The following is a 23,294-nucleotide window of genomic DNA, read 5'->3' as shown; positions in this document are numbered from 1 at the left end:
ACTTTGGAGTGTGACTGTTTGAGGTTGTGGACAGGTGTCTTTTATACAGATAACAAGGTCAAACAGGTGCCATTACTACAGGTAACGAGTGGAGGACAGAGGAGCCTCTTAAAGAAGTAGTTACAGGTCTGTGAGAGCCAGACATCTTGCTTGTTTGTAGGTGACCAAATACTTATTTTCCACCATGATTTGCAAATAAATTCTTTAAAAATCAGACAATGTGATTTTCTGGATTTTTTTTCCCATTTTGTCTCTCATAGTTGAGGTATACCTAAGATAAAAATTACAGGCCTCTCTCATCTTTTTAAGTGGGAGAACTTGCACAATTGGTGGCTGACTAAATACTTTTTTGCCCCACTGTACATAAAGTAACCAGTTTTTATTTAACTGTAATTTATCTAGAACAGTAGAAATAATATTACCCATTTAATTGTGCTTAGGCTGATAATCAGTATTCGGATGGATTTGATCACAGATGAAAAAGCTAAAGTTCGGTCTATGTTTCTGAAAATGATTTCACAATTCACCTAATTTTACATGAATTGTAGAATTGGTATTATCACTGTTTAATAAATTAGAACTTTTTAAAATATAAAACTTGCCCAGATAAGAGCGCCCTAGAAGATCTTCCTTTACATAAAGGTCATCATGTTATTAAAAATACAGACATCTCATAGTAGTTGTAGTTGGTCAGACCAGTGAGATTGTTAAGCATTGTTTCTCTTCAATATTAGCAAAAGAACCCTAAAACAATGCTGTGAGAGTGATATAAAAATATTCATATGTGATGGATTATACTTCTATACTTTGATTTATGTTAAAAGAGCATAGTCAGTAATTAAACAATGTTTATTGACTGCTCTCTGTTAAAATCAAGGGAGTGCTTACACTTGTCAGTTTATTTCGTGCTTAGGAAATTTTCTATTATGAGCTAATGTACAGAATGTTTAACTCAATCATGTCATAGATAATTTTGAGTGCTAATGGGTAGCATAAATTTTAGTTTATGCACCACTATTTAATAATCGTCTGGAGAATCACGGCATTTAATAGACTTCCATTTGTAGATTGTTGTCATAAAGCAAACTGCTGGAAGACAGAAAAATGAACCCCTGCTAAATGAAAATACACATAAGTTGTACAAAACTGAATCATGTGTAAAGTATAGGAGAATAGCGGAGAATGATCAAAGTACACATTAACATGCTTTTACTACTGGAGCTAGACTGGTTTGTGTTTGTGAACCTCCTTAGAGAGACTGCACCCACATGTAAATACTTCTTAAGAAGGAGAAGCAGATTATAAATGGATGAATAAATAAATAAAAATAAAAATTAGTCTTTGGGTGGGCGCATATTCAGCTTCTGTCTTCTGCTGTAGCCAGGGGGGTTGTCCATTTGGTTTTTCCCTTCCTCTAGGTTTCATTCCACCTGGCAGTGCACCTTCTGTTGCTTGCAATGATATTTAAGGCCAAATGTAGTGTCTTTAATATGCTGACTTAGTCCTTATGAAGTAGCTTTTGCTTGTCTTGCAAAACTGTTTAAACTCTTTTCCATGAATAGGCTTTTATATGTATATGTATGTATGTGCCTGTTCTTGTAGATTTAGCGCTCAGAAGTTTGGATGATGTGCCATATTAAGCCAGAATGATTAGATCAACCCGTTGTGTTAACTATAATTTTAAGAAAGCATTTTATAGAAAAACAATAGCATTTTGGAGGTTGCCATGAAGGAACTTAATTTACCGGAAATTTGGAAAAGGTTTTTCAAAATTTGGGCTTTTCAAAAATATTGGGCTTTCAAGAGATGCTTCCAGGGAGAATTTTATGTCATGCATTGCTATGAGCTTGTCCCACTTCTTGTAGAATGGTCCGTGAAGAAATATTTATTGTCTTATGTTATTTGATAGAAGAAAATGGCTTTTCCCCTCCCCCTTTTGGCTAAGATGTAGCCTAATTGTATTGTATCAGTTAATCTGATATACTGAACTGGTTTTAGCTCGCTTGATACTTCAGTATATCAGTTCAAACATTTGAAATATTCAGTTATTTTTACAACTCACCCACTTAAGTGGGTTGGATAATTATTCTTTTCATGTTGATAGGTCAGTCCTGAAAATTCAGTGTGAGTAGCTCAAATATTTCCTTTTTGAAGTACTATCACATTGATTTTAGATGAGCCCTGTATAAAGTTGAGACTAATAGCAGTTAAGTTAAAAACGTGAATTATTTCTGTCAGTCTCATTGCAACCTAGTAAAGTGCAGTTTTAGGCAGCTGAATATAGAAACCAAAACGTTAAGAAGGCTCAATCATGTTACTTGCTGCAAAATTGCATGACTAGCTAGAAAGGATGATGATGGTGGTAGTGGTGGTGGTGGTGGTGATAGTGATCTTAACAATAGTAATCATTTATTTAATGCTGCTTTCTATACAAAGCATCTGAAAACAGTTTATAAATTTAAAAAATGCACAATAATATATTACATGCAGACACACACAGAGACTAAAAAGGAAGTGGCAGGGGAAATAAAAGCAGAAACAAAAACCATACATCCAAAATTCATATAAAAGATACAGAAGAGATATGTCTTCCACAGGCAGGTGTAATGCAAGTGACTCAGAAATTTTAGGGGAGAGAGCACTATAGAGTGTAGGTGCCACCTCAAAGACAGACTGCCCATAAGCAACTGGAAGATGGTACTCTGCGATTCTAGCCATATGTAGTAGGACCTCCCCAGACAATCTCAAATGGGTCTGAAATAATGAAGGCAGTCCATCAGAGGTCCTCATTCCAAGCTGTTTAGGGGTTTCTATGTCATAAGCAAATCCTTGACCTTGACTTGGCCACTGCAGTTGTTTTAATTGCACTTGGCTGGGATCTTCACTCAGCAGCTTGTCCACCATATACTGCACCAGCAAGGGTAAGCCCATATAGAAGACATTATCATTCTTAAAGTGTAACCTTAACCTCACATGTGTAGCCAGCCTACTAAGCTTACAGAGTGGGAAGCACCCCAACTCTTACTTAAGCTTTTAATCGTGTATAGGAATAGAAAACACGCTTTGAGATTGTCATTTTTGTTTGACATATGACATCATTATGAAAGCAACATGTAAAGAAATAATTGCTATTGTTTGGTTTATACGTTTATAAACAACATTAAGTTCTTTTTTAAAAAAAAATCTTATATCTATTAATTTGGTAAGGAAAAACATGACTAAACATGACTAAATTCTAAACACCTCATCAGCAGGGTGTTAACTTTATCAGAGAAGTTAATTATATGCCATAGCTAGATAGAAACTTCTCATCAGTTTAGAGGGATAGATATGGATTCACTCCTACATTATGAAATGCTGGTGTAAATAAGAAATACATATCAAGACAGAAAGGTTTAAATATTTTTGTGGCATAGCGAGTTCCATTATTGGTTGTATCCTATTCTGTATATAAAATAAAAACATATACAGGTAGTCCTCGACTTACGACGGCAATTGGGACCAGAATTTCCATTGCTAAGTGATATGGTCTTAATGTGCAACCACATAGCTTAGCAACGGCAATCCCTACAATCCTGGTTGCGTTGTTAACTGAATCCCATAGTCTTTAGGTGAGGCAATTTCCTGCCAGCTTCCCACAACCAAAGTCAGTGGGGAAGCCAGCAGGAAGTTGCAAGTCCCAGGCCTGCCAGCAGGCAAGTGGCTGCTGCTGTGTGGGGGAGGGTGTGAGGGGGTGTGTAGTGATGTGCGGGAGGGGCCACGCAGATTGGGGATGGTGCAAGGGAGTGCACAAGAGGTGCCGCACAAGTTGGGGATGGTGTACGAGACTGTGAGAGAGGTGCAGGGAGGGTCAGGAGATGCGTGGGGGTGTGGCACAGGGAGGGGGAGGGTACGCAGTGTGTGTGAGTGGCTAGCATGGTGTGAGCACAGAGGGGCTAGGAGACTTAACTGTCAGGCTCAGCCCAAGAAACTCAGCGAGACAATTCTGGAACAGTTCAGTTACTTTATTAGCCTACACCTACTAGACAGAATCTCGCCAGACTAACTTTAACCCCCAAAGACTGCAACTAAACACTTCGAATTCCTTAGGGTGGTGCGAGTCTCATCCTCTTAGCTTTCACACACTTAGGCTGCAGGCTGAGGAGATGTTTGAGATTCTTCTCACTCTCCCCATGATCTTGGACCTCCTCACTCAAGTCTTCCCAATGATCAACCCAATGATTTGCGACTTTCTCTGCCGGCTTCCCCATTGACTTTCTGGGGAAGCCAGCACAGAAGGTTGAAAATGGCCATCATATGATTGCGGGGCACTTGACAACTGGTCATAAGCGCAAGCAGGTTGCCAAGCACCCAGATTATGATCATGTGACTGCGGGGGTGCTGGGATGGCTGGAACTCCACGGACCAGTCATAACCACCATTCATTCAGTGCCATCATAACTTGGAATAGTCACTGACTGAATAGTCGTAGATCAAGGACTACCTGTGTATTCTTTAAACATGTATGGATGGAGATGAGAAATATGTTCTGCCCCTAGCCTATACACTGGAACCTCGGTTTACGAGCTTAATTCGTTCCGTGACTCTGGCCGCAACCTGAATTGGTCGCAACCCAAAGGAAATTTCCCCATAAGGTTCAATGTAATTACCGTTAATCCGTACTAGCATGGAGGACAGGGAGGCGGCTATTGCTTGGAGGGAGACTCCCCCTCCCTGCGACCACGTGTCAGGGGCAGAAAATGGCCGTGGAGCATGTCACAGGCGGAAAAATGGCCGCGGATCACGTGTCAGGGGCGGAAAATGGCTGCAGACCACGTGTCGGGCGGAAAAATGGCCGCAGACCACGTGTCAGGGGCGGAAAAATGGCCGCGGACCACGTGCCGGGGTGGAAAAATGGCCGCGGACCACGTGTCGGGGTGGAAAAATGGCCGCGGACCACGTGTCAGGGTGGAAAAATGGCTGCGGGCCACGTGTCAGGTGGAAAATGGCCGCGGACCACGTGTCGGGCGGAAAAATGGCCGCGGACCGTGTCACGGGAGGGAAAATGGCCGCGTATCCTGCTGATACCCTGAGGCGGAGTTCGCACTGAGGTAAATTTTTGCGGCCGGAGCTGGTCGTAACCCGAAAAGTTCGTTAACAGAGGCGTTTGTAACCTGAGGTACCACTGTACCTGTTGATAGGGAAGGTAAGAAATGTGAATCTTGTGCAGTTTGGATGTGGTTACATTATTTTTCAGACATTTTCCAGATACAGATTTTTGGATCTTTTAAAATTGACATATCAGTGTATAACCCTTGCTGGATTAAAATTATGTTTCAGTAATAGATTGTGCTTTATAGCTTATTAGAATATATGACAGTTAAATCAGTTGGTAAGTTTCCTAAAGTGGTAAACTTTAGATGTGTTTATTAGTGAATACAGAAGAACTGGAGCAAGTTAAACTTGTCAATGTTTTCCTTCTGATCAGTTGTGGATGAGAAGCATGATAAATGTTTACTTGAAGCATCCAGTGAAAGAATAGCATGCATAAACTTCATGTATAAATTGAACTTTTCTTATCTGTCACTTAATATCTGGTATGCCATTTTTGTCCTCTTTCTTAAAACTCTAATCAAATGTAGACTTTAAGATCTGTAGATTGCTAGTGAACTACCTATTGATTGTAGGAATCTATACTGGAATATACAACATAAAAATTGGCTGTGGGCAGGCAAGTGCAAATCTAAATAAGGCTTCTGATTTTGTTCCACCGTTCCTATTTTTAATCTTTTTTTTAATGTGTACTGTATGTACCTTCAAGTCAGTTGACTCCTGGCAACTGCCTGGACTAATCCCTGCAGTTTTCTTGACAAGATTTTTGGAAGGGGTTTGCCATTACCTTCTTCCTAGGGATGAGATTGCTTCATGCCTAATGTGGGACTAGAACTCAGAGCCTTGCAGTTTCTATCCTGGTGCCTTAAGCACTACAACAAACTGGCTCTCTTTTAACCTTTAATTTCCTTTTAATTTTCCTGTGCTTCCTATTTCTCGCCTTATATTTACCCCTTTCTTCATTCTCTGCTCCATTCATTTTTTTCCCTTCATCTCTCTAAGCTGGTCCAGATTTTACATTTGTTTAACACCAGCCTTCCCCAACTTGATATTCTTCAGATGTGCTAGCATTGCAACTTCAAGAATTTCCATCTTTCAAGAATTCTGGTTCAGAATACTGGGACTTGCAGTCTCTCCACATCAGGCATGTGTCTGGCCACTTTGATACATGAAATATATGTAATACAGGTAGTCCTTGAGTTGAGTTAAGACCACTTGTTCAGTGATTGCTCAAAGTTACAACGGCACTGAATGAGTGGTACTTATGACTGGCTGTTCCAGCACCCCTGTGGTCATGAGATTGCAATTCGGAGCTTGGCAACCAGCTTGCACTTACATGATCACCAAGCAAAGTCAATGGGGAAGCCGGCAGGGAAGGTCACAAGTCACTCCTGTAAGTTCCTCCTGCTGCTTTTTCTCCCGAGGAGCCCCACTATGGAGTAGAAGGATCTCATACTCAATAGCACCCCCCCATCAACCCACCTGCGTTCTGTAGTGCCTGCCCGTGGCATACCTCTCCCCCCAGGACTCCTGCCTCTTCCTGCTTAACAACCTGCACAGTCCTGGGATTACGACAGCTACCAGGACTGCAGGGAGTGACGTCATGCTTTATGACCACATCACTTAGCGATGGAGGTTCTGGTCCCAATTGCCATAGTAACCCAAGGGCTATCTGTAAGTTGATAGTTATTAAGAAGAATATGGCCAGTAATAATCTCTTCTGGGTCCTTTTACTTGTATAAGAGTTTATTCCACCTGTGATCTTTCTCTTAGGTATCAGGCTATTTCCACATCAGTATCATTATTCATCATTGTCATAAACTTAATTACTTCAACTATTATGGCTGAGCTATTTATATCAGAAAGATTACATTGATATTTTCAGAAGAAATGAGCTTATTACATGCCACATTATAGTCCCACATGAATCTTGTCTTTTTTTTTTTTTTTTCCTTGCTGATATGCTTTTCTCTTTCTCTTTCCCTTTCCTCTGGAGTCAGGTCCAGTTTTTTATTTTTGAGAGAGGAAATAATACTAATTCCTTTATTGGTGTTTAAATAGATTTATTTTGCCTGCAGTTGAAAGAGAAAAATATGTTGTCACCAGTTCTTAAAGAAAATAAAATGTTGGTAAATGGGAAATTTATGGAAATGTGACACAAGTGAGTTGTTTCTTGTGGCACTGTATCTTTTTCTTTTAATCTCACCCAAAATGGGTAGATTTCCCAGCCTTACACTCAGGTTCTGATTCTTGTGCTTTGGCTTCTTTTGCTATCAGTAGAAAGGAGATACTGTCAAACAGCCAGGAATGGCAGACCGAGCAATGTGAGATCATTATTGCAAAGTTGATTATCGGTCGTGCATAAAACTGATTCACAATAAGAGATCTATCAGTCTTGAGTTACTGTGGCTCATGTGATGAATATCAGCTAGTTGATGGTGGCAAAGGGGGAGTGGGATAGGAGTGCCTTAGCCATAGCTGAATGTCAACACTTTGTCAAGGAAAGTGATGGATGATTGCATCATGAACACCAGTTGCTTTAGTGGGAAAGTTAGATGAACATTCAGTTGGGTCTGTTCAAGGACTGGATATCCCTAAAACAAATGGTAGCTGTCACATTTCCATTTTTGTGAAGAACTATCCTTATGTCACCATCAATTTCATGCCCTGTTTCTATAATAGTGATTTAATTAGGCTTCTGTTGAGATAATTACCTGCATTGTTTGCCTTTCTTCAACAGAAGTTTAAAAGACCCAAGTAAATCATGGAGGTTTGAATTTGCTCAATTTCCTGCAGAAGGAGAGGTCAAGAGGTCCCAGACTGTAGACACACTTTTCAGGCAGGCAGCAGGGGGTTGGCTCTTAATGGTGCTTCTGCCATGCCTAAATGCTCTTTTGAAATGTTACTCTCAAATGAAGAAACTTGATTTTTGAAGAGTTCACTGTTGGGTGTCACAAAGTTGAATGTATTCTTTCATTTTATTCCAGTTTTGTAGAGTTTTTACACTTTTTTTCTGACTAGATGATATCACAACCCAACTAGGCCTGTGCAAAATGTTTGGAAGAGGTATTTTGCAATGAGCATTAATGTGAATAAAGCACCTTTCTTCAAACTGTTAAAGCAGCTGTATCTTTTGTAAGGCTTGCAGAGTTGCCTCAAAAATGGGCTCCAGTTATTTCCTCATGTTTCCTTATGAAAATGTTCCATCCAAGCAGCTGCTAACATGGGTGGGGCAGTGTATTTTCAGTTCAGTTCTACTGCCAAATTAACAGTGAGTCTATTTAAGGAAGCTTTTGAGGTGATGAGTATAGCTGCATTATTTCTTTACTAGTGAAGTGCTAGATCAGAGTTCTATTATGTTGGGGTTTTTTTTTTACTTGCATTATAGCAACTTGAGATAGGCAACTGGTTCCCTCCAGATGTTTTGGATTACAGTTCTCATAAGTTGCAGCCATCAAGGCCAGCGGTCAAGTATGATGTAATTCATAATCCAGAGCATCTGGAGGCTAGGTTTCTACTGTAGCATTTGCTTTTGCTGTTTTCTTTTAATTGATCTTGGCATTTTTAATTAATAGTTGACTTTTATGAGAAGAAGATTTAGAATTATAGAGTCTGAAGGGGCTTCAAAGGTCAACAGTTCAAGCTTGCTTATGGAAGAAGTTGATTACTATTCAGCTGATGAGTGGCTAAGCTCTATTTAAAAATATTAACCAAGAATTCAACAACAATTAACCAAGAATTCATAGACAGCTGTTCCACCATCAAATAAGCCTTACTTTCAAGATATTCCTCCTAATCTTTAATCAAATGTCCAGAACATCACAAGCCACTTCCTGTTCGAGAAGATACACTTCTGGAAGTTGATAATCCAGTCCTGGAATGCTCAGATCATTCCTGTTCCAGGGATAAGCCATGGAGTTCTGCACACAGCTGCAGCTGTAATCATGTGGACCATATACCAGCATTTAAAATAAGGATCTAGTCATTTATTTTTTAAAGCAAATTATTTTACTGTACTTGGTTGAAGCTATTGCCGTGCATCCTTTAAGGACCAATATGCGCATTTAGGCCTCTGGAGGTAACAGCATCTGTCTCTCCTTGGCTTATCTCAGAAACAAAGTAATGTCTGCTCTTGTTAAATTTTGAATGAAGGGCCACTGGGTAATTACTGAGCTTTTGATTAGACTGGGAAATTGAACTCTCTTTCCATAATGCTGCTGAAAAAAAATAACATAGATGCAGTTACCAGGAGTGGAGATCTACTGAAAGGCATCTTCTTGACCTTTTTATGCACATCCAGCAAAATACATTGCATGTCCCTTTTCAGACTCCACTGAATTTAAAAAGGAGGGATTGCATAATTGCTCTTCCTTTTAAAAAAAACAAGCCTTCCTATATATTACAGAGAGAAAGAAAGTGGATTAGTCAAAAGAAATATGAAAATTTTTAAAGCATATTTTATCACCTTTCCATTAATCTTAAGACAGATAATACTATACTATTCAAGTTATTACAATTTTCTAATAATATTATTATGTGTTCTTTGTCTTTTCCATGCATGGACATTGTCATGCACTTTGGAGCAGAATCCAATGTAATTTGAAGGATTTAACATGGAACTGAAATTCAAGATCTCATATATTAAGCAAAGTGATTTAGTTGCCCAGATCTTTTAGATCTGTGTTTTATAGCATTCTGTATAATTGTGACTTTAAACAAAAAGTGAAAAATCTTTTTGGCCAACCATAATTTTCCTAAGGTTTTTATAGAGTCCAGATTCAATGAACCTCATTGATATAGCTGCTTTTTCAGTACTTATATGATTCTATTATTTTTGTCTTTCATCATGCCTGTACAGTAACTAGGAATGAAAAAGGTATTCATAAATGTCTTCTCCTGCAATTCCATCTTATTGTGCTAATTGCTCCTGTATCCTGTGTTTGGTTATATTGGCAGTATTAAAAATTAACCTTTCAAGCATTTAGAGGATATTCTTGATAAAGCCAAAGGACACTAAATAAGTTTGAAGCTTTGCTTATTTTCTTGTGTTGTTTTAGTGCTTAAGTGGTTAATATTTAGAACCATGGAACAACTCCATTCTTGTTGAAGTTAATGTTTTTTCTTTCTATGTAGGAAAAGTTATTCATGCCTACTTTCTGCCAGGTTTATGAAATTGCCTTTATTTCATATTACTCCAAAATTGTGGCACTCAAGCTGCTTACTGGCCTAGTTTTAGTTAATAAACAGTCAAAGCAGCATTTTAGAAGAGAGATGACTGCCAGAAGCCACCCAAAGTAGCTACATTTTAAAACCCTCTAGTGTGTCTTCCACTAATCTTTCTTTCAGCATTTTTTCCAGCTTATTTAAATACACTTGATGGTTTGCTCATGAACTAAAAATATATAAAAAGTAATGTTTAGTGGTCTCCTGTCTCTCATAGCGATAGCTTTTAAAATACATGTTTCTTTGGTTTCTTTGGTTTGTTGTTTGGATCAATTAAGATATTCATTAAAATGATCTCCTTTGTGTGTTTGTTTTGGAAATTTTCTTCTGTTATAATTAATCTGATCTTAGTTTGGTTCTCTGTGTTTCATTTTTTTAGAAATGGAGCAGTGTAAGCAATCCACTGTTTCTCCCACTGATACCACCCCAGTCGCAAGGCTTCACTGCTATTGTCTTGACATATGATCGTGTTGAAAGTCTCTTTCGAGTGATCACTGAAGTCTCAAAGGTACCAAGCCTTTCCAAGCTACTAGTTGTTTGGAACAATCAGAATAAAGTTCCACCAGAAGGTAAGTCAGATAAAGACCTTAAATGTTTTGGAGATCGCTTTTAACTCTAGTACTAGTGGGTCAAATTCTGAATGAGAAGAGTGTATGCTTTTGAATTGAAAACAAGAATGCTTCTAGAAATAGAAATAGATTGTTTCCTGGCAGGAAAAAATGGCGCCCTCATTTCATGATAGGAGTGGGAACTATATTTGTTAAATGCTCGAAACAGCCAGTTGCATTGGCTCACTCCTGATCTTCATTTGTAATATGAGTGCTTATTTTTAAAGCTTCTAAGGAATAAATTATTCTTGCTGTCCCAGTTTTATCTGATCATTGAGATCATCAGAAGGTTTTCTTGTGAATTGAGTTGAATGCTTACCAGACAGTGTTCTCTGTTGCTGGAACATTTTTCCCAGTCATGCTCACTTGACAGATACACATCCAGGTAAAGACCTGCCTATTTTCTGAGAATTTTAAACCTTTCTAAATCATTGAAGGGGGGAGGGGGGCAGGGCCTGCTGTCTTCTTGTGTCTACCACATTTTTACACTGCTGTTTTGTAGGGTGGAATGTTTTCTTGAGGAATATTTGCCAGACACCAACATTGTTTTATTTTAGGCACCAGGCTAAACTGTTTTTATTTCTCTGGCTGATAGTTTTTCTTTTTAAAGCATTGTAGAATAGCTTTAACTTGGTGATGATTTGCTGTTTGTTTTCCTGTCATTTTAACAGTTATTTCCTGTATTGTTAATTTCCTGTTTTTATTCTCCTTGTATACTACATTTAGGCTGTATAAATCTTTTTAAAAATCGATCAATCAATCATATATAAATACTCAGGTTTCCTCAACTAGGCAGCTTCCACATCACTGTCAGGTGAAGATGATAAAAATTCTAGTCTACCACATCTGTACCTAGGTTGAAAAGAAGCATTTTAGTGGCTTCTTGCTATTGCTTCTGTACTGCTGTGTGTTCACTTTTTAATATCTGAACTTTCAATGCACCCACATTAATTAATAGCAAAATTGTTACAGTATTTTCAAGTAAGATTTTGCTGTTTTGTCGTATGCCACCCAGACTCACCTGTGACGAGATGGGCGGCTATATAAATTGATTTAATAAATAAAATAAATAAATACATTTGCTATGTTGAAAATATTGCCCGTTACAATAATTCTTAGAATAGCCATTTGTTGGCTGCTGCTGAAAACATCTGAACTTGTTGGTGTGAAAAATAATTGGCCTTGAAGGTCATAGGTTTGTTTCTTACTGAGATTTAATTATCTATAGGTATATATTTTAATAACTTTCTTATGTGACCGCCAGCTACCCCCTTCATCTGTGTATTTTTAACACTTGGATAGCTTGTGGAATCTTTTGGTCTGCTGTTGAAGGATTTAATTTAATTTGTTTTAATTCAAATGCATACAGTTCATTCCACCTAGCTCTTTGGTAGGACAGCAGAAGTTGGCTTCACTAAGTCTTTCATTCAGTCTGTCTCTTATAGCTCCTAATCCTTGGACTTCAAAGCTTCTACCATTTATAGCCTATTAAAGCCAGGAAGTTTCTGATGGATTAGGACAAGGAATGAGTTTGAAGTTAGTAATGCGCACCGCTGTCAACGATAAGGTCTTGTTTATTACCCTACGGTAGTATCTGCACTTTTATGGCTATTTTCTTTTAATTGTAATAGTAAAGCTGGAACTGTTAACCAGGTTGAGTATCAAAGCAGGATATCCTGGCTATTGCTTTATAAGGAACATATTTCTGACTTTGAGCAAATCAGATTTTGATTCTGTTGTTCACTGCAGAGAGTATTTTTGCTATGCATAGATTGGACCTATAAGCAGATATCAAAGGTAATTTCACTCATTATGGCCTATAATAAATTGCATTTGGCTACTGCAGTAGTAGCCATAATGTCTCTTAGCTTATCCAAACATTATTGTACCGCTGCTCTATTATGGCCACATAACTTTATAAATAGAACTCTTTCTGTGTTATTATGGCTTAATTATAATCAAGCTGTATAGTAAAAATATGTCTGTGTGCAAGATGTAGGCAAAATTATTTTTAAAATATTAACTGATGCTAGTGTTCATTGGAATAGGTGGAGGACAATTTAAAGTCACTTTGATATCTTAGATAGTTTCTGTGCCTCCTCTGTTTCTATAAAGCAAATGCTACTGCTATGATCATGTTATATATGATAACAAGACATAAAACCTAATCATACAGAAATTTGGTTTCCGTGGGTCACAACTATTTTGTGCAAACTCTAGATTTCTTGCTTTGTCATTAAAACTCTTGAGGAAATTGCAGGTGTTCCCATCAAGAAAGATAGTAATGCCAAATTTATTATTTTTTCTTAGAAATTTATTTTTCCAGTCTTTAAATCATTTGCTGTATAAAAATTAAAGAATAATTTATATTTATTATTTCTAGAGAAGGGGAAAAGATAAAAGAATCCTTCATTTTCAGATGGTTTGTTGATTACAGGCTAGTTTCCAAAGCAGGGTATAAATAGCTTCATTTCTCTTTGCAATCCATCCCATGGCAAAATCCTACCTCTCACAGCATTCATTTTTTCCATGTGGAAAAAGTCTGTGTTTGAGATAAGGGGATTCTACAGCTTTTGTGAATTAAAGATTCTGGCTGTGATATTGCAGATCAAATCATAGCCTAAGTTATTATTAGTGACTTGGCCTGCTCTATGGCCCAAAGCTCAAAGCAAATACTCATGTTGCATTGTTAGCATTCTCTGAGCTTTGTTTTGGGGTTACAAACATTTAATAAACTTATTAGATAGCATCATCAATTCATGAGTTTTGAGGAAGTCAGTTTTGTTGATTGGCTAACACAACTATTAGTAATTTATGATGATATAGGAGAATCCCTGGCTTATAAACTTAGAGGCACTCCATCTCATATTCTGCATTTTCAAATGCCTTCTATCTGAGTGAACTGTTGCATTCTCTGCATCACAGTTTGTTCTGGCTTCCTCTTTATTATGAAATTGTGTAGCCACATATTCTCCCTGGGCTTCAAACTCTAGTTTCTCTCCTTCTTGAGACAAGAAGTCTTCTGCAAATGCATGCAACCAGTGTAGTGTTGTGGCTATAGTGTTGGACCAGGACCAGGGAGACCCAGTTTCAAATCTTCCTTCAGTCATGGAAATTAATTGGGTGACTTTTAGCCAATTATTCTCTCTCAGAGCAGCCTGCCTGGCAGGTTTGTTGTTGTACATTTAAAAGGGACATTCCTAAGTAATATGTCTTGAGCTCACATAGAAAGATGGAATATAAATCTAACAAATAAACCACAGGAGCCTGGAATCACAACAGTTTGGCTAAAAATACAGCATTTAATGTTATTGGGCGTCACTCAGTTTGAGATCCTTGATAACTGGGGAAGCAGTAGGTGACTTTTTTTTTAAATAAAAATGATGTATTCTTTCTAAGTTTGCTTATTTATTTAATAATTTATTGTCTGTCTCAGTCATCAAAGCAACTCTAGGATTGCTTTATTAGGAAAGCAAATCCCTCTAGGGCAGGGGGTCTTAATATGGGGTCTGTGGATAGATTTCAGGGGGTTTATGAACTTGGATGGGAAAAAAAGTTACAGCTTTATTTTTATTATCCTCCAACTGAAATTTAGCTTGTCTTGTTATTGATTTAATGTATTAATAAAGAAGCACATATAATATTATATTACTTTTTTAAAAAAAATTGGTAACTGTATTTGAGCATAATTTCTTTCCTTTGTAATACAGTCTATAAGTATTTTATTTTATGCATTTAAATACATTTTTTTGTGAGAAGGGGTCTGTAGGTTTCACTAGACTCTCAAAAGGGTCCATGGTACAAAATAGGTTAAGAAGCCCTGCTCTAGGGGAGGCATGGAAACAGATACCAGAGGATATCTGCCAGATACCAGAAGGTTAAAATCTTGTGCTTGATTAGATAGCTCTAGATCAATGTTTTCATTTTTGCAGCTGCCAGATGTATAAACTTCTAACTCAGAATTCTCAGAAATGGCCATACTGGCTAGGGAATTATGGGAGTTGGTCCTCATTTTTCAAAGTTAGGAAACATTAGTCTAAATAATATAAGGAGTAGGTAGCACAAAGCAAGGAAACTCACAAGGTAACCAAATTCAATTCTAGTTACAGAATGTTGAGATCCTATCCCAGTGACTGGAGGCTGTGTGGACCTGGATGGGGAGGAACTGTCTTCAATTCAGTCTTATGAAAACCATGTAGTTGAGGGTAATGGCTGTGGATATTGGAGCCAGCTGATTCTAGGGATATTCCAACTTTGATCCTGGATGGGGTTCAAAAGTGATGCACAGTCTGGGAGCCTTCATGGACTCACAGCTCCTGCTTGATGAGCAGGTAGCAGCTGTGGCCAGGAAGGCCTTCACACAGCTTCATCTTGTGTGCCAGGTGTGCCCTTTCCTGGATTAGGAGGCCCTTCAGACAGTCATTCATACCCTAGTCACCTCATGGCTCAACTATTGCAACATGCCCTATGTAGGGCTGCCCTGCTACTCAGAAGACTACTCAGAAGCTTCATCTAGTCCAGAGTGCAGTGGCAGAGGCAATTATGGGCATGCCTCAGTATGTCCATGTGACACTTTTGTTCTGCAAGCTGCACTGGTTGCCAATTTGCTTCTGGGTACATTTAAAGGTACTGGTTATAACCTATAAAACTCTGTATGATATGGGATCTGGTTATTTGAGGGATGGCCTATCTACTATGGTTTCTGCCTAGCTGGTAAGGGCTGACAGAATGGTTTCTTTGGTTAAACAATGGCATCTATCAGAACCCAGGAGCCCACCTGTCCTCTGGAAAGCGGTTTCCCCTAAAATCCTATGGCTCCCACCCTGTTGGTATTCTGGAGGGCCATAAAGACCTGGCATTCTCCCAGATCTTAGGCTAGAACGGCTGAAGCCCTCTTTGCTGGATGTTAGATGTTGATGGATGTTTTGAGGTGTCTGTTAGGTTTGCCATCTTGGTTTTTTTTTCCTTTTCTAGTTCGGTTTGTATGCTGCTTATTGTATGCTGCTTATTATTATATTGTTTTTATGTTGTCTAGTGTATTGTGAGGCACCCAGAGTCATTTGGAGTTGGGCAGCATCAAATTGAATAAAATAAATAATTTCAGACAAAGTCTACCAAAAGGTTAACAGCTCTGCTTAAAATAGGTCTGATCAACAAGCATCATCTCCCCTGAGGCTAGATCAAACCCAACCTTGCTGGCCTTTAGGAAGTCCTTATAGACCTGGCTGTGCCATCAGGCCTGGGGATCCTGTGGATGTGGGGAGCCTGCAAGATGGCTGTATTGTCTTTGAGCTGTAGACTGGCACTTTCCTGTGCTTTTGCATTTCTGGTTAATTGTTTTAATTTATTTATATGAGTTGATCTTTGTGATCAACTTGCGAGCCACCCTTACACAGAGTCATGTAAGTGAGATGGGTGGCTATATAAATCGAAATAAATAGCCATAGGTCAATAAGAACAAGAAATACCATAATAGATGTGGCATAAACAGTAAAAAAAGCGTCAGAGGCTTGGAGTGATTCATAAGTTATGTGTGGACAGGCTTCAAGCTACATGGGGCCTCCCAGCCACCATTTTGTAGGCCCAAAGGCACTCCTGTATTTCACTGTCAAAAGTTGGTGACAAATTTTATTTATAATAAAAAGGTGCAACATGCATGTGCTCAGCCTCTACTTTACTTAACACATTTCTTTGCATGGGATACATCCCTGCAACTCTTTGAGGAAATAAGGAAATAATCATAATCATAATACAAATGAAGTTTGGCCTCCAGATCAAAAAAGGTCGTCCTATCCCCACCAGTCCAAGGAAAAGCTGTTGCAAACTTCTTATCTTATAAGGATTGCAGCAGTACTTCAGATATAATAATTAATAGTCATTGCCCTTTCTATAAACTTGTGAAATTAATCAGATAGGAGATGCTGAGTTTAGTCACTTCATTATTACTTCTTTTGTTTCTAGTAGATCCATCTTTTCCAGCTTGTCCAATTTTCTAAAACAATCTAGAAAATTTGTGCCAAGATTTCCAAGGAAAACAAAGATATCAAAATGAGTGTGAACAGAAAGCTAGGACATCTAAGGTCCTCTGAAGCAGAGAATTGTGAAGAAACAATCACAAGGCACACACTCTGCCTTCTCCATCCTGCTTCACTCACGTTTCCCTATTAATTTACATTTGATAAGGGGAAGCAGGATGAAAAAAAAGCTTTGAGGACATTTTTCTTAGGGAGGATTGTCTGTGCATAGTATCATGTAGCTTACAAGAATGTTATGTTTACTAGATATATTTACTGGATACATGCTTTCCAATGTTCATTCCAGAGCATTTATGAAATGTTTGAAACATATTCTCACATTCAGTATGTAAGGAAGAATTGTTGGCTGTTGTCCATACAAATACCTCTGACTTTCTATGTAAGTCTTTAAAAAAAAAAAAAAAGTGGGTCCAAATGTCTGCTTTAGAAATATTAGAGTAGCTATAAATATCATTAGAATTCTTTCAGCTTATCCTGCAGTTTCCATCACCATTTAAAGTTCATGAAAATTAGGCAGTGTGGATATAAATGTTTTCATAATGTTCTTCCCTACTCTTTAGTAGAATGTGCATAAAATAGAATATATATATTCTGGACTGAGAACAAAACAATCTCATTTGAAACATTCAATTGGAACAGTGTAAAGGGGTTATGTTCTGACAGAAAGAAAATTCAAAAAGTTTAGTGTTCTGCATAGGAAACAATAGGGAACTCAGACCAGCTCCTTGATCTTTCATTTTTCTTCCTAGGACCACAAAAATAGGTGGAGTGGTAATCCATGATGAATGCTACCATCCAAACTTCAGAAAATAAGAGAAGAGGATGGTTAAAATAATACTTTAAAATGTTTTAAAACAATGAAAGCAACAGTTAAGCATGTTTTTGCATTCTGCCTATACAAATAGCTGTATAACAGCCTAGTAAATGTGCAGCAACAGTAGATTCATTCAACACAGCCTGTGAAAAACAAAACAAAAAGCAAAAAGACTCTTCTTGGGATAGTAGCTTGAGGCTTTTTAATAATACTTTTTAATAATTATAAAACAATGGTTTCCTAGGAAGGCAGCAATATATTCATATTTCATCACTCTATCCCTCCTGTTCTCAACTAGTTCCAGCCAATGGAAGGAAGGATAAAACTCATTTGTGCTGTTTTATTGGTTAATACACTCCCTAAGGTTCTTTGCCTTGTTTTTCTGTTTTTGCTTTTTTTAAAAAATATAAGGTAATCACATCAGAATGCTCAAAACACCATACTGTATTTTGCCCTAACTTCAGAACCAGACCCTGGAACATACAGCTTACTGCTCCAAGCTCAGAATACAAATTTGCTATTAAAAAGTTGGAACATTTTATGTGCCTTACTGTTTAACCATTGCTTAGTGTTGACATCTTTTACATCTCATAATTGCTGCTGCCTCAATAACGTTGTCCCTTCATTTTATACCTCAGTGAAGTTATAAATAACATTTTGAATAACTAATTGTTAATATAACAGATACTGTTCTTGGTTGACCCCACATAATTAACATTAATAAGTTATTTCAGTCAGTTTTCTGTATTAGGTGCAGTACATAACATACAGGAATATACAGTGGTGCTTAAAAGTTTGTGAACCTGTTTGAATTTTCAGTATTTCTGCATAAATATGACCTAAAGTGTGATCTGTTCTCTACACAAATCCTAAAACTACATAAAACTAGATGAGAACTCAATTAAACAAATTTTATTTATTTATTTATTTATTTATTTATTTATTTGACTTGTCCCCGCCCATCTCCCCACAACAGAATCAAAAACATTATACGTATTCATTTATTATTGAGGAAAATTATCCAAAGCTACATATTTGTGTGTGGCAAAAGTATGTGAACCTTTGCTTTCAGTAACTGGTGTGCTCCCCGCCTCCTTGGGCAGCAATAACTGCAACTAAACATTTCCAGTAACTGTTGATCAGTCCTGTACATCAGTTGGGAAGAATTTTAGCCCATTCCTCCTTATACAGCGGCTTCAACTCAGGAAAGTTGGTAGGCTTCCTCACATGAACTGCCCGCTCCAGGTCCTCCCACAACATTTCTATAGGATTAAGGTCAGGACTTTGACTTGGCCATTCCAAAACATTCTTCTGCTTTAATCATTCTTTTGTCATATGACTTGTATGTTTTGGGTCATTGTCTTGCTACATGACTCACTTTCTCTTGAGCTTCAGTTCATGGACAGATACCTGACGTTTCCCTGTAGAATTTGCAATTCAGTATTCATAGTTCCGTCAATGATGGTGAACCATCCTGATCCAGAGGCAGCAAAGCAAGTCCAAACCATGATACTGCCACCACCATGTTTCACAGATGGGATAAGGTTCTTATGCTGGAATGCAGCGTTTGCCTTTTGCCACACATAATGCGTGTGGCAAACCCAATTTCAGTCAAACCCAAAAGTTTTGTTTTGGTCTCATCCATCCATAGAACATTCTCCCAGTAGCCTTCTGGCTTATCCATGTGGTCTTTTGGAATCTGTAGACAAGCAACAATGAGAGTCATGGCTTTCTTCTTGCAACCCTGCTATGCACACCATTTTGTTCAGTGTTCTTCTGATGGTGGTTCTCTCATGAACACTGACATTCACTAATACAAGAGAGGCCTTTAGTTCCTTAGACATTACCCTGGTGTTCTTTGAGATCTCCTGGAGTATTCCACGCCTTGCTCTTGGTATGATCTTGATTGGTCGACCAGCCCTGGGGAGAGTAACAATGGTGTTGAATTGCTTCCACTTGTACATAGTCTGCCTGACAGTGGATTGGTGGAGTCCGAACTCTTTGGAATTACAGTCGTGTGAAAAAGAAAGTACACACCCTTTGAGTTCTATGGTTTTACGTATCAGGACATAATAAAAATCATCTGGTCCTTAGCAGTTCTCAAAAGTAGGTAAATACAACTTCAGATGAAGAACAACACATGACATATTACACCATGTCATCATTTATTTTATAAAAAGAAAGCCAAAATGGAGAAGTCATGTGTGAAAAATTAAGTACACCCTTATTGCTTCCATAGGTATGAAGAGGCTAAGTAGCAGCCAGGCGCTGCTAATCAGATGCCCTTGATCATCAGCAAGTGTGACTACCTCTATAACAGCTGAAGTGTTAGGAGTCTGCTGGTCTCGAGCATTGAGGTGTGTTAACACAATGCCAAGGAGTAAAGACATCAGCAATGATCCTAGAGAAGCAATTGTTGCTGCCCATCAATCTAGGAAGGGTTATAAGGCCACTTCCAAACAATTTAAAGTCTATCATTCTACAGTGAGGAAGATTATTCACAAGTGGAAAACATTCAAGACAGCTGCCAATCTTCCCAGGAGTGGATGTCCCAGCAAATTCACCCCAAGGTCAGACCATGCAATGCTCAGAGAAATTGCAAAAAACCCAAGAGTTACATCTCAGGCTCTACAGGCCTCAGCATGTTAAATGTTAAAGTTCATAACAGTACAATTAGAAAAAGACTGAAAAAGTATGGTTTGTTTGGAAGGGTTGCCAGGAGAAGGCCTCCTCTCTCTGAAAAGAACATGGCAGCACAGCTTAGGTTTGCAAAGTTGCATCTGAACAAATCACAAGACTTCTGGAACACTCTCCTTTGGACAGACGAGAGCAAAGTGTAGATATTTGGCCATAATGCACAGTGCCATGTTTGGCGAAAACCAAACACAGCATATCAGCACAAACATCTCATACCAACCATCAAGCACGGTGGTGGAGGGGTGGTGATTTGGGCTTGTTTTGCAGCCACAAGACCTGGGCACCTTGCAGTCATTGAGTCGACCATGAACTCCTCTGTATACCAAAGTATTCTAGAGTCAAATATGAGGCCATCTGTCCGACAGCTAAAGCTTGGCCGACATTGGGTCACGCAACAGGACAATGATCCCAAGTACACCAGCAAATCTACAATAGAATGGCTGAAAAAGAAAAGAATCAAGATGTTGCAATGGCCCAGTCAGAGTCCAGACCTCAACCCGATTGAAATGCTGTGGCGGGACCTCAAGAGAGCTGTGCATAAACAAATGCCCGCAAACCTAAATGAACTGAAGCAATGTTGTAAAGAAGAATGGACCAAAATTCCTCCACAATGATGTGAGAGACTGATAAAGTCATACAGAAAAGAATTACTTCAAGTTATTGCTGCTAAAGGTGGTTCTACAAGCTATTGAATCATAAAGTGTACTTAGTTTTTCACACATGACTTCTCTATTTTGGCTTTCTTTTTATAAAATAAATGATGACATGGTGTAATATGTCATGTGTTCTTGTTCATCTGAGGTTGTATTTACCTACTTTTGAGAACTGCTAAGGACCAGATGATTTTTATTATGTCCTGATATGTAAAACCATAGAACTCAAAGGGTGTGTACTTTCTTTTTCACACGACTGTAGTTCAGTAACTCTTTCCAGCCTAGTGAATATCAACAACTGTTTTTCAGAGGTCCTCAGAAATCTCCTTTGTTCGAGCCATGAAACACTTCCAATATCTGTGTTGTAAAGATCAGACTTTGATAGTGAATACCCAGAATTATGTCCTTTAAATAAGACAGAACCTCCCACACTCACATTTGATTAGCATCCCGTTGATTGAAACACCCAACTCTAATTTCCCCTTCAAATGAACTGATAATCCTAGAGATTCACATACTTTTGCCACACAGAAATATGTAGCTTTGGGTCATGTTCAATAAATAAACAAGTATAATGCTTTTGACTCATTTGTTTAATTGGGTTCTCTTTATCTAGTTTTAGGACTTGTGTGGAGAACAGATCACATTTTAGGTCATATTTATGCAGAAATATTAAAAATTCAAAAGGCTTCACAAACTTTTAAGTGCCACTGTACTTGTTTGAAACCAGAACAGATGCCATTCAAAATCTTGTTCTGAAACTTTCTCCAGGGAATCACTTGTTAAATGCTATATTCCATTCATCCAAATTAACAAGCAGAACTTTTGAGCTTCCTCCTTGGTTAGTTTTAATCACACATATTGGAAGAAAGAGTTCCATAAGGATCAAACTACTTGCATCACGCACATGCCCACTTAATAGATAGCAGCCTTGTAAAAAGGCATATAATCCTGGGCTTCTCAGAGCTCAGGCAAGTTCATATAAATGTAAATAGTTTTTCAAATAACCTGATCCTAAATTGAGTCTTAAAGATAATCACCAGAATTCTTAAGTGAACCCAGAAAATGTACTACCATCTCACATAGCCAGGACAGAATAAATGTTATGTGCTATTTGGATACACAAGCAATAAGCAGCTGCATTTGGTACCAGACAGAGCTTCTGAGTCATGCTTATAGACAGTACCATATAAGAGTATCACTGTAGTCTAAACTGGGTATAACAAGTACACAAATAACTCTGGTTAGTTTTGCCCTTTCCACATATAACCAAAGCTGATAAAGGTCCATCTTTGCCTCTACTGGTAATATGAAATCCCAGAGAATGGCCAAATTGTGCATTAAATCTGGTCTTTCCAGGGAATATAATTCCTTCCAGTAGAATATTTGCATCTGGATTTGGGCATATTGCAGGAGGTGGACTTGATTGCCTCTGTGCCTGCTTCCTAATCTATAATTCTGTGATCCAGTGCTGACGGTGTTTCCCCATCCTGATTGTTACTCCTTTATTTAGAACATGGGGGAGGAGCTACTGAGAATAATATCAGTGGTAGTAAATTATATTCCATATACAAAACATTGTATATTCCTCTCATTGGAATAAGACCTCACTAACAGTGCTAGAAAGATTTTAAAAGCATTTTTGTAGTTTTGTAGGGGCCACCTTGGAGTAAGAAACTGAAATGATATTTCCAATCCTTCTCACTCTGTACTTTTTTACTTTTTTTGGTCATCAAGCCAAAAACTCCTCCAATTTCTTCCAAGGTAAACTTTCTTTACATAGTTTTTAGTGTGGTTTGGAAAATGATACAGTTTTCCTAAGGAAGCTGTCTCCGGTATTATGTTTGGATGCCAACATCAGAAGTGTACAGAACGTTATATGCTCATTAAGAGTACTCTATGTAAGTTATAGAATCATAATTTTCCTAGCAGCAAATGTAGGTATCCAACCATGCTGTCTTGGCCAACATTTCTTTCATGATGAAATATAGATTGTTCTATACATCTCTGTTGTATGTTCATATAATGGTAAGCTGTGAGCCCTGCCAGGTTCACATAAAACTAGTTGCAGTCTTTACTTACAGTGGTGCTCACATTTTCATATCCAAAAGTGAAATGATATAGGGAAAACCTTATTTGGGACAAGGGCCCCATGCTCCATAACCAGTATAGG

The 23,294-nt window shown here is 38.2% G+C and overlaps 1 protein-coding gene across 2 annotated transcripts in view; it reads left to right on the top strand.

Moving 5' to 3' along the window:
* Positions 1-23,294, top strand: part of EXT2 (exostosin glycosyltransferase 2) — a 95,442-nt gene that overhangs the window by 49,849 nt on the left and 22,299 nt on the right. For both annotated transcript variants that reach the window (XM_088145756.1, XM_088145755.1), the window contains one exon: positions 10,694-10,883. In XM_088145756.1, coding sequence (XP_088001882.1) covers positions 10,694-10,883 — 190 coding nt within the window. The remainder of the gene's footprint in view (positions 1-10,693; positions 10,884-23,294) is intronic.

This window comes from Python bivittatus, unplaced genomic scaffold (genome assembly GCF_059951505.1).
Source record: "Python bivittatus isolate LINGU-HERP-01145 unplaced genomic scaffold, Pbiv_v1 ctg000480_np1212, whole genome shotgun sequence".
In the NCBI taxonomy this organism is placed as follows: Eukaryota; Metazoa; Chordata; class Lepidosauria; order Squamata; family Pythonidae; genus Python; species Python bivittatus.
Note: the sequence above shows the minus strand (reverse complement) of the source record. Positions and strands in the feature narration are given on the sequence as shown.